At 44.8% G+C, this 12,370-nt stretch overlaps 1 protein-coding gene across 5 annotated transcripts in view; it reads right to left on the reverse strand.

The window, feature by feature from the left end:
- The window catches only part of GOLGA3 (golgin A3), a 43,886-nt gene extending 33,004 nt beyond the window's left edge, over positions 1 to 10,882 (reverse strand). The window contains exons 1-3 of one of the 5 annotated variants that reach the window (XM_084762239.1): positions 10,571 to 10,882; positions 6,123 to 6,404; positions 3,578 to 3,847 (exon numbers count right to left, since the gene is read on the reverse strand). In XM_084762239.1, the coding sequence (XP_084618365.1) occupies positions 3,578 to 3,847; positions 6,123 to 6,222 (370 nt within the window). In that variant the 5' untranslated portion in view covers positions 6,223 to 6,404; positions 10,571 to 10,882. Of the gene's footprint in view, positions 1 to 3,577; positions 3,848 to 6,122; positions 6,405 to 8,727; positions 10,224 to 10,357 lie in introns of those variants that run through there. The other 4 variants (XM_084762240.1, XM_084762238.1, XM_084762242.1 and 1 more) reach the window with 4 other exon arrangements.
- Positions 10,883 to 12,370: the final 1,488 nt, after the last annotated feature.

Here is a 12,370-nt window from a genome sequence, read left to right on the forward strand (position 1 = left end):
CCAAGAACCTTATTGACTTAGACATAACGACTGACTAGCTTTGCTGCAGCACCAGTGCACAGTGCAGACCTACAGGGCTCTGCCTCCAAGGGCCGAGGGCAGGTCACATCAGCTTCCTGACAAATGAACTCAGATCCAGAGCTCACACTCAAGGATAGTAAATTTACATGGAACCTTTTAAAATTAAAAAAAAAAAAAAAAGATTTGAAATATTTAAAACTTAATGTTTTGTTTAAAGGGAGTGTTTACCTAAAATTACTGCAGTTGCAAACCCAAGTGTGGCTTAATCCTAATACCAGTAGATATGTCTGTCTGTGAAACATCAGCAAAGAGCTAAGAAGTCAAAAAAGAGGTAAATGCAATAATTTAACAATCTTTTGTTGTTGTTTGTTTTTTATCTGTGCCTCTGCTGAGATTAAAGGCTTGTGCCAACGCTGCCAGGCTAACAGTCTTTTATAAACACCTCTTCAGGCCTAGAATCTGAAGAATACACACATACACACACACATGTACATACATACATGAGACTTTCAAAATACTCTCTAAATCTGTGCATCTACCAAATTCATTAGGAACTCACCCTTGTGTTTAGCACTGATTCTTCCCAGAGCTACTGTAGTTCTAGTGGTTTGCCATGTGCCTGACCAATTCAAGAGTTCTGGCCCCTGCACAGATGTCACAAATCAGCAGACTGACCTGGGTTTGAACTAAAGGTCCGTGACAAGCTGTGTGAGATGGGTCAGGATGAGAATCAGATCAGATCCATACACTGTCACTAGAAAGGTGTGAAGTCCCCAGAACAGTGGAGGTGACATCACTAGTAAGCTCACTTTAAACATGTATAGTTAGCTGGGCGTGGTGGTGCAGACCTTTAATCCCACTACTCCAGAGGCAGAGGCAGGTGGATAGCCCGGTCTATGAGTCTAGGACAGCCAAGGCTAACAGAGAAACCCTGTCTTGAAAAAACAAAAAACAAAAGTATAATTATATTTATTTATTTACTGGAGAAGTGGGAACGCACAAAGGGCATGCTTGTGAGGTCAGGGGACAAACTGTATGAGCCATTTCTCTTTCTATCATGCGTGTCCTTAGGATTGACGGCGAATGCCTTTACTAGGTGAGCCATCTCATCAGACCCTGCATGTATTAAACTAATCATTTTCACTCTGGGTGTGTGCACGCACATATTACGGCCTGAGTCAGGGCCGGGGGCAGCTCTGCAGTTGGTTCTCTCCTTTCACATTTACATGGGTTCTGGGGAATCGAACCCAAGTTATCAGGCTTTGCATGTTCACCCACTGAGCTATTCCCTGCCCACAAGGTGTCTCTCGACTTAAATGCTGGCAAGTTCTCAGAAAATAAAATATACACACACACACACACACACACACACACACTATGGCACTGATGAAATAATACCTGTGAAGAAAAAGGTAAATAGTTCCAACACAACAATGGAAATTTAGAAAACAATGTACAGATGTCCAACTGATAAGAAGATGCTCAAATCCTCTGGTAATTAAAATAAAATAATGAATCATCACATCACTGTCATGTATTAAAAATAATGAAAGCTGGACATGGTGGCGCACAACTTTAATCCCAGCACTTGGGAGGCAGAGGTAGGCAGATCGCTGTGAGTTTGAGGCCAGCCTGGTTTACAAAGTGATTCAAGGACAGCCAAGGCTACACAGAGAAACCCTGTTTCGAAAAACCAACCAACCAACCAAAGAAACAAAAAAATAATGAGGCACCAGGTACAGTGACACATGGCCTGGTCTCAACTCCGTGGAAGGCTGAAGAGGATACTCTGAGTTTAGGAAGCAGAGGCTAGCCTGAAGACACAGACCTCAGCTCAAAAACTAACACAAAAGTCACCCAATTTCAGTGCTCGGAAGCCAAAGGTAGGCAGATCTCTGAGTTTGGGGCTAGTCTCATCTTCATAGCTAGTTCTAGGTCAGCTAGGGCTATATAGTGAAACCCTATCTCAAAAAACAAAATTAACAGTTCAAAATAACAACAACAACAAAGTGGGTAAAAGCCTGGAACCCCAGCAGGTAGGAGACTGAGGCCAGTCCAGGTCTCTACAGCAAATTCAACAATAGCCTTGGATACAAAACAAGACTCTCAAAAACAAAACAAGAAAGAAACCCAGTAACAACAAAACCCTATAACCCACCCCACCCTCCAAAACAACAACACACATACAAAACCCAAACCAAATAAACAAACCCAAACCTCAAAAAAGAAAGACTGTCTACACACTGAAGAGATGTTAGGGGAAAGTGTCCTCACCAGTCACTAGTAATATATGTGGGGCAACACTAAAGTGCTGCTTGATCCACAGAGAAACAAGCTTACAGGCCCAAAGACTCATGTATCAGGACTCTAGCCATAACACTGCGCATTATGGTCAAGGATTAGAACGCATCAGGAAAGCTGGGCAATGTGGCATATGCCTTTAATTCCAGCGTTCAGGGGGTAGAGGCAGGTGAATCCCTGAGTTTGAGGCCAGCCTGGTCTATAGTGGGAATTCCAGAACAGCCAGGGTTACACAGAGGAACCCTGTCTTGAAAAAACAAACACACACAAAGAAAAAAGGGAAAAAAAGAAAAGCATCAGGGAGCTGCCAACACATTCTTAAGTTGATTTGGGCAGTGGGGAACTATTTCCACACGATAAAACCAAGTGTTCTAATCATGTAAAATTAACTGAACAATAAAATCCCAAGTTAAAATTACCTTTTAAAAAGTTTCATTTTTAATCATATTGTGTGTGTGTGTGTGTATGAGAGAGAGAGAGAGAGAGAGTGCAGATACCCACCCCTGGAGCTGGGATTACTGAGCTGTCTTATGTAGGTGCTGGGAACCAAATCTGGGTCCTCTGCAAGAGCAATTAGTGCCCTGAATGGCTGAGCTATCTCTCCAGCATCTAAGATGCCTTTTGTTTTGTTTGACTATGGCGGCCTTGCTAAGCGGCTCAGGCTGACCTCAATTTTCAATCCTCCTCCTTTAGTCTTCCACATAGCTAATTACAGTCGTATAAGTTTCTCTTTTAAAGACAATGATAAAAAATCTGAGCCGGGCGTGGTGGCACACACCTTTAATCCCAGCACTCGGGAGGCAGAGGCAGGCGGATCGCTGTGAGTTCGAGGCCAGCCTGGTCTACAAAGTGAGTCCAGGACAGTCAAGGCTACACAGAGAAACCTTGTCTCAAAAAAACAAAAAAAAAAACAAAAAACAAAAAAAACAAAAACAAAAAAAATCTGGGTATGCATAGAAGTATACAAAGGACTTGTGAGAATTCCCGCCTGTTTGTTGGCCACCCATGAAGAATGACATGAGGTGTCCTTGTCAGGGAGTCTGATTCCACTGCACAAAGTTCCAACACCCGGACCTACTTGCGCTCTTTAAAGGGCAGCTACACCGTTAAGATGCATGCCTCCGCCTCCCCCATTCAGTAGGAAGAAAAGAAAGGGCAGGTCGGGCCTGCTCACGCAGGGGCAGTCAGGCACTGATTCCAAGTAGAAGATGCTGATAGCAAGGGGTGGGAAGAGCCGGTGGGAACGGATGCTTACACAGTTGCGTTTCTTGCATGGGAAGACTGAGTCTGAGAGACTGCAAAGCTTCTTTTCTAACACTGCCCTCAGCACTAGTTCCCTGAGACTTCCTTAGGTTGTCATGGAAACCATCCACACCTGCAGAGGCATCGGGTCCCACTGGGCTTGTTGTGGGATCAAGAGACAACGGAAGGTCTGGGAACTGCCCATTCTGACAGAGGGCCTCATGGCTGGATCTATCTGGGCTTCCTCCTTCCCTAAAAACTCTGGTTTCTTCAACACTGGCATCTGCAAAGAGAAAAAAAGTATGTTAGACACAGTGTTTGAAGACGTTTAAGTCATTTCCAGACATGCAGCTTTGAGTAAGTGCCATGAGCATAGCCTTTCCACACTTTGTAAGTCTGTTTCCTCTGATTCTCAAGAAACAGGCACCATCGCTGTCTCAGGGAAAGCCTCGTGTCCTCATCTGTACGCTAACCTCACCCTCCACACTATGACTGTGCTATGTCACTCATGTTTCATTCCCATTTAAATAAGAAAAATTAAAAGCAAAAAACTTTGAAAGTCCATTTCTTTAGTTGTTGGGGGGAAGAGCAGAGGCTTAAAACAAATCTGAGACTTTTTCTAACATGTGCAGGTGACAACAGGGTTAATCATAGTCCAAGTTCACATTTTCAAGGGCTGGTTTCAGAGTAAATTCAGAATATTTTCTCCTTTAAAGAGGCACATGATCTAGTCAGAGTGATTCTGCTAAAGTGAACAGAAACCAAACTTGGTTTTGGCTTGATAAGCAAGGGTTAGGTATTATAAAAACCCAATTTTACAAGTAAGGTGTGGCTGTTCATGCTTATAATCTCAGCACTTGGGAGGTTCGAGCAGGAAGACCTAAAGTTCATGATCATCCTTAACTGTATAGCAGGTCTGAGGAAAGCCTGGCCTCCAAGATACTCTACCTCAAAAATATTAAAAAATTTAAAACCCAAGTTTATCCACAAGGACTCCACTCATGGTACAAACCCAGCCTCAACCACTGCTATTATTGTAAAAAAAACTAAAACACAGTTCTTTCTCAAAAGATAAAGAAAAACTTCTCAAAATTAAGTCAAATTTAAGACTTTCTTCTGCTGCTCCCTGATGTGTAACCCAATTATCAATAAGGAAAAAGGGAGGGTCCATCCTGAGGACTTCCCAGGCTCAGTGGCTTAAAGTCTCACAGGCACCGATATCAATGGGTACCAAGATATATCCAGAGGGCATGAAGGAAATTCCCTTTTCTTGTGAAAACAGGATTGTTATTTATAAATACAAAGTCCTTGAAAAAAAGGAAAGCCCCAAGTAGAAGGTAAAGCACAGAAATCCTCAATGTCCAAGACACCGCAATGTAGAACAAAAGTGCAGGGATTCTGCATCTCAGATACAGGTTACAAGTGGTTAATACCACTTTCTGATGTGTAGATTGCTAAACAAAGTGAGTTTTGAGCACATACTACACTTAAACAAAATCTAAATGCAACCTCCTGGATGCTCACTAGGCAGCGGGGCAGGACTACAGAAGGCAGCGCTGGCTGCGTGCATCTCACTAGGCAGCGGGGCAGGACTACAGAAGACAACGCTGGCTACGTGCACCTCCTGGATGCTCACTAGGCAGCGGGAAGGGACTCAGGGTTTCACACTTGCCAGGCAAGCATCTACCACTGACTACGTTCCAGCTCTTCTGGCACGTTATATATATGACTTTTGTGGTTTGTTTTGTTTTTGTTTTTCAAGTCAGAGTTTCTTTTGTACTCTTGGCTGTCCTGGACTCACAGCGATCCGCCTGCCTCTGCCTCCCTAGTGTTGGTATTACAGGAGTGTGCCACCACGCCCGGCTATATGACTTCTTTTAACCTTCATAACTACCCTATGCATATAGGTTGTATGAATCTCACGAGTGGTAGATCTAAGTGGTCACACACATTACTTCTTTTAACCCTGACAACCGCCATGACAAGTAACATAAATGTTGTGTGGCAGATCTCAGATGTTGTTAAGAACCTACTGTCTCAGGCGAGAATACCAGGACCTGCCTTGCCTACTGCATACTCACTGCTTGACTATCGTAAGACCTACAAGGCAATTCCTGCTAGAGAGCCAGTGCATAATAATCTATCCTGTATATTCATATTTCATTGCTAGCTGCTAACTGCATGGGATATGGGAATCAACTAAGTTATTCCCAGAAATGTGATGCAGGAATCCTAGACCACTGATCAGTTCCGTTATTAAAACATTGGCAAACAATCAACCAAAATGGTAGAATTCAAGCACTAATGAAGATTCACCAGTGGAGATCCACAGATGTATTCAGGAAGCAGCTCTACTGCTGGCCACGGTTTATAGCCAATGGCTCCTAGTCTATTGACTGCAGACTGTGCTTGATTTAAAATTAGCACCAAATGAAAATATCTGTAAGATTATTGCAACATTCTGAGAGAATGAAGAGTTCATGCCCCCTCCAAAACACTAGCTCACCCCATCTTCTTCAGAGTGAAATGCTAGAGCACAGGATGGCTTGGTGACTTACGCGGAGCTCTATCTGGTTCGTCAGGTAGTGGTGCCAGTGAGGCTTCAGGACTGGACTTGTTTTCCCAGAGGCCATCCTGTTTGGCTGATGCACCATCCATGGTCAGTGCAGTTCGGGCTAAGGAGACTTTGAGGAGCTCCAACTCACTCTGGATTATGTTTGGTTTTTGCCATCAGCAACAGTCTAGAGCTTCTAGGAAGGATTTTAGTTTGTTTTCCATTTTCATGTAAGGTTTAATGGTTCACAAATGGCTTGAAGTCAAACCAAGTAATACCATGATTCCTGGTGGAAGAAGAAAAAATGCATTATGAAACCTAATTTGTTAGATTTTAAGCAACAGTTACAAGAATCCCAACTTGCATAGAAAACAAATACAAATTTCTACCCCACAAACAATCCCCAAACACCTACAACATGCTAGGTCTTGAGGATGAAATATCAAACCAGCTACACCTTGGTCCTTCCCTAAGGCACTCAGTCTCTCCTGGTGGCATCTACAAAACTTCCAACATTTTTTAAAAAAGAAGAGCTCATAATCTATTGTAGTTGTCCATTTGGCAACTGAGGAACTGAACTTTAAATTGTATTTAAGTTTGATCTTAAATAGCCATTCGTGGCCAGCAGCTTATCAACGAGACAGGCTTAGATGCCAAACCACCTGAAATGAACGTGCCTAAGGCCAAAGCTCCGACTAGGCAATTCTACCCCTGTAAGCTACGCTACTCAGCTCTAGAGGAGTGAAAATTAAAGAAACAACTGCCAAAAGATGAGGTAATAGTATGCTAGCTGGGGAACTGTTGAAGGGAGATCCAAGGACACACAGAAAGGCAGCTAACATAGAGAGCAGAGAAGGCCTCTCACAGTAGGTGGCCATGCATTTCTCCCCATTAGCAGGATCAGTAACCACTACAGTAGATGGAATTTAGGAAAATGTAATTTCACCATGAGTCTGGCAATTAGTTATTAGCTCTGAAGTGTGCTGGTGGCATTACTAACTTATTTCCTTATCAAAAGGTAAGATTTAACTACAAGCTTTCAGGCATACTGTAGGAATGTTGCTATTTGTGCTCTTCAGAAGTTCCATAGTATCGCTTCTGCTCTATGCTTAACATGTTTCATGACAAAATAACCTGCACCCTGAGCTTACAAATCCTGAAACCAAGTGCGGTAGCACATGCTTTTAATTCTAGCACTCAGGACTCTGTCAGGTGGGTCTTCGAGTTTGAAGCCAATCTGGTCTACACGGTGAGTTCCAAGTAAGCCGGGGCTACAAAGCTGAGACCCTCTCCCAAAAGAGTAAAAGTCACATTGAGGAATTAGAGGTAGGAAGCCTGAGAGGATGGTGCTCACTCACAAGGTGTGATGCTGAACCAAGGCTTGCATACTGACATCTGTTACTGCAGACACATGTCCTCTGTGACTGAGGGAACCCACCAATAATAAAGTCAGCTCAGCCTATCAACTTAGCCAATGATTAGTACAAGTCTAGTACAGGACAAATACAAAAGGAAGGCAGCCAAGGAGTTGCTGAGATAATCTGCCTCAAAAGCAGCGACAATGCCCATAACTCAGACTGTCCATAAAGACAAACATTAGCCAAGCTAGAGACCACCACATATGCCCCTCTTAATTTCCCTTACTCTGATTTGGTGTTGATCAAGACCCCTGACTAAGCAGTCCTTCCTCCTTGGTTCAGCCCTCCAGAACAGAGGACCCCAATTACAGCTGACTCTGGCTAATTCACTCAGATGGCTTCTGTTCACAATCAGCTAGGTCTTCCTGAAGCTGACAAGAGAGAAAATGTCTTGACTGTGCTAAGAGTTGGGCTTCTGACAGCAGTCCTGCCTGAAGGGCAACAGACTGGCATTTACTGTCTAACCTCAGACGCCTCTGAATTCTGGTAAGCATGACTCAGTCACGCAGGGTCTCATTACTTCAGGCTGCTCACAAAGGCAAATCTCCAGGCACCAAGGAAGCTGAGACAGCCGGGGTCGGGGAGGCTAAAAAAAAGCTGTTTTTAGTAATACACACTACATCTGTGACCTTTTTTTTTAAAAGGTCATTTTCACTATAGTTAGTCTTTTTGTTTTTCATTTGTTTGGTCAGTTTGGTTCTTTCTGTGCATTTGTATGTGCACATGTTTAGGTGCCGTTCATCTTGGGTTTTGAGACAGAATCTCTCACTGACCTGGAGTTCATCAATATGAATATGCTGGCTGGCCAGTAAGCCCAGGGACTACCTGTTTCCACCTCCCTGGTGCTGCAGTTACAAGTGCACACACCATGCCTGACTTTCTTACGCGGGCTTTAGCAAAGAGTCAGAATCCAGGCCTCATGCTTGTATAGCCAGCATTTTACTGACTGAGCCAGCTCTATTTGCTTGTTTTGGACTTGGGACTTTTTTTTAGACAAAGACTCGATACACAGCCCAGCGTAGTTCCTAGTTCCAGTAGATTCTCCTGTTTCCACTTTCTGATTACTAGGATTACAGTCACGTACCACTTTACTCAACTTATAGTTTCATGTCTACCCACTTGCATTCCCATTTCTAGATGGCAGAACAAAGCTATAACTGAGAAATTCCAACCCTAACCTGAGCAGCTCACCTGTCCTCACACTGATGGACTACCATCTCAGATGTAACAGGATTAGAGCTTTCCCCAGCAGAGTCCACGGACATGGTCCACAGACAATAGCTACCCTATTACTGAGGTTATCATCAACTAGCTAAAGATAAAACAGGACTTGATGTCTGGTTGATGCTGCACCTGCATGATTGAGCAATAGCAAACAGCACTCTATGGAAGTGAAAACCGAAGGCCAGCCTCAGGTCCAGTAAGGACGTAAGTGACAGGTTCTGAGTTAAGCATGTTTGCTCCAAAGCCTGTTCTTCCATTTGGCTGTAAGATCTTGTTAGGTAGATTTCTGAGCCACTCTTAGCTTATTTCCTCATCCATAAAAACAGAGAAAATGAATACAAAATTTCTTCCAGGATTGACTACAGCAAGATACAGGATCTGTTCATGCCTCTGATAAACAGGCCAACTATTTCTCCTTTCAAATTTGATAGTAAAAGCCAAATTCAAGCTATATTCTCACTTCAGAAAATAACAGTACTTGAAGCAATTGGCCAAAACCCAGCTACTTTGAAATCTGATGACTTTCATTTCTTCTGTTTCCTTTCTTTTCTATGGAGTAGAGAGGACAGGAGTTTACAAATTGTGTCTGTGTTCATAGGCACAGGTGTGTGAGGTTAGAGGACAGCTTGAGAGAGCCACCACGGGGCTTCCAGAGAGCTCAGGTTATCAGACTCTGACGTTTGACCACTGAGCCATCTTTCCAATCTGCTTTCGGATTTTGAGACAGCATCTTACTATGAAACCTGGGCCTCAAGCTGGTTAGGTCTTCCTGTCTTGGCTTCCCAAGAGCTGGTATTACGGACCTGAGCCACAACATCCAGCTTTTTCTTTCCATTCAAGGTACTGTAACTGAGAGATACTATAGGATTTAAAATGTAAAGGTCATGAGTCAGCTGTAAATGGCTTACAATGTCTCACTGACAAGAAAATACAAACCTCTTAACCTAAACTGGAGATCACTTTTATGTGCTTCCTACTTATGACTATACCCTTTACATGCCGTGCCTTTTGTCGTTATCTGGCTATACTATACACACAGAAGTACAACAGCTCTCCATAGGGTCTCTACGCTTCTTGCTCACTCTTCTTGAGACATTCCTCTCAACAATTCTGTACAGAAGCGTCTTGCCATGGAGGCCTGCCTTGACTCATGCCAACTCTTGCACAGGCAGGACAAAGCTAATCCTCTCAACAACTGTTTTGAGTTGTCAGTATACCTCCACCATAAAGTGATTGAGAACAAAGGCCCCAAAACTACTGTATCCTGGGACCTGTTACAAACAGGGCCTGTCTTTCCACAGACATTCAGTAAGCGCCTGTGGAAAGGCGGTGGGCTGTTCAGCTAGCTCTCTCTAGTCAGTGACTCCACTGTCCATGTTCGGCAGCACCGTGAAACACCTCTGAGCACCAGAACCGAAACAGTAAGTCCCCCACGTATTGAACGACTTGCCACCACGTCACGACCGTCATCAACTGCAAAAGGAGCAGACTTCAAACACGCTGACCCAACCAAGCAGCAGAAGCGCACGCTCTCGGGGCCGACCGCGTCCCGTGAGGCGCAGAGGAAGCCCCTGCTTTTTACCAAGCCGGTACTGACACGAGCTGCGAGGCAGGCTTCAGCCCGAGAGAGCAAAAGGAAAAGCTGACTTGAGCTGGCCGCCGAGGACCCAAAGTGTGCGCGACCCTCCCCGGACTCTGCATCCGTCTCGCCGACGCTGTCCGGGCGCGGCGTTGCCCCAGCAGTGCCTCCACCGTCCTCTACCACAAGGCCTGGACCCTCCTCAGTACTAGTGTCACACACAACCCTCACCCGTAGCGGCCCAACCCTGCGGCTCCGGTAGTACGTGGCCGTGCAAGGGGCGGGGCGCAACGGAGCACCGGTCTCGGGCAACCCCCCGGAAACAGACTGTCCGCGCGGCTTTCGTTCCGGGAGAGGGTGCCCCTCTGCGGCCACTAGCCACCACCCAACTAGGGCAGAACTGAGGAAACCTTCAAGCGGCCTTAAAATTCTGTGGGCCTTCCCTTCAGAGAAACAACTTCCAGCCTAGAGGAACGAACCGGACCGCAGGAGGGAGGTTAAAAAAAAAAACACCCAAAACAGCAACAAAAAAGAAGCCTTGAGCTTCCGGCGGCAGTGGCGTACCCCGGACTCGCCCCGCCCCCGCCCCCGCCCCCTTGCGGCCTTCTGACTGGTGGGTAACGTGATCCGCGTGGCCACGCCCCGGGGCGTGGCTTTCCGCCCGGCCCCGCCTCCGTGGCGGTGCAGGCGGCTTTCTGCTGAGTGTTTGGAAGTGTGTGTTGTGCCAACATCATCCATCGCCACGCGACAGCATTCCTAGCACAAGGACGCTGAGGCAGAGTATCACAAGCTCAAGGCCTGACTGGACTATGAAGTGGGACTTGTCTTAAGAAGTAAAAAGATGTCAGAACTCGGGTTCAACGTCTAGTACGTTGAGATAGGACGGGAGAAGGAGAAGCAACAAACTATATTAAACTGATGGCACATCCACATGGAAAAAATTCTAAACACAAAACTTTTGTTTTCAGCGCTGGAGAGTGCCCTGGGCCATGACCACGTCAAGCGCCCTCCCCACCTCCAAGCTACATTTCTAACCCCAAATAAAAATTGCCATAGCTTTACTAAGGTGTAATTTATGAGCTATAAAACTTGCTCCTGTGTGCACCTTGCTCGTTATTCCAGTACATTTGCAGCTGTACGCCCATTTTTATAGTCCGACTTTTAGAACACTTTCATGGGAGCAGCTCTCCTCATCCACTTCTTTTTCAGCCTCTGGTCATCACTTTGTGTTTGCCAGTGCATTTCATATAAGTAAGATTTATACACTGTGTAGCTTTTTGAATTCTTTTTCAAGTTGCATCGTGTTGTACCTGTTTTAGTGCTTCATTTTCATTGCTGGATAGTATTCTACTGTCTTATTTTTCCTCTTTAAATTTTTTTAATTTTTAAACTTTTTTGCTGTTCATCAGTTTAGGAACAAAATTGAGCACATGGATCTCCACAGCATTCTGCATGCCAAGGATCTTAAGGTGGCGAAAAGGACAAGGTTCCAGCTTTAGTACCCACTGGGTGGGGGAGCAGCCCTTCACAAACCAATACTTGAGGGGAGCTGCCACTTACTGGGGGAAACTCTTCTGTATCTACTGAGGACTTCTGTATGCCAAGGACTTGGCCAGGTGCTGTCTATATAATCCCTGCTTTCCAGACACTTCCTTCCTGGTGGGAAACAGCCAACGAACAGACATACAGGATAGGAGATGATGTCAAGGATGAACAGACAGGAGGGCAGGTATTCTGCAGTCTTATGGACTGTTTAGAAAGGACCTCTCTGGACCTGTGAAATGACTCAGCAGGTAAAGACACTTGCAGCTAATGACTAGCAATCTGAAACCCATATAAAGGTGGAAAGAGAAAAGTTGGTTTAACTCTACAAGTTGCCCCCAAATCACCACACATGCACCATGACACACTCATTACATACATATACACATATCATACATACACATCCAATAATAATTTTTTATTTAAAAAAAAAAAAAAAAGCTCTCTCATCGATCTGAGCCCATACCTAAACAAAGCATACCGGTGGAA

The sequence above is a fragment of the Acomys minous genome (genome assembly GCF_964271855.1).
Source record: "Acomys minous genome assembly, chromosome: 16".
In the NCBI taxonomy this organism is placed as follows: Eukaryota; Metazoa; Chordata; class Mammalia; order Rodentia; family Muridae; genus Acomys; species Acomys minous.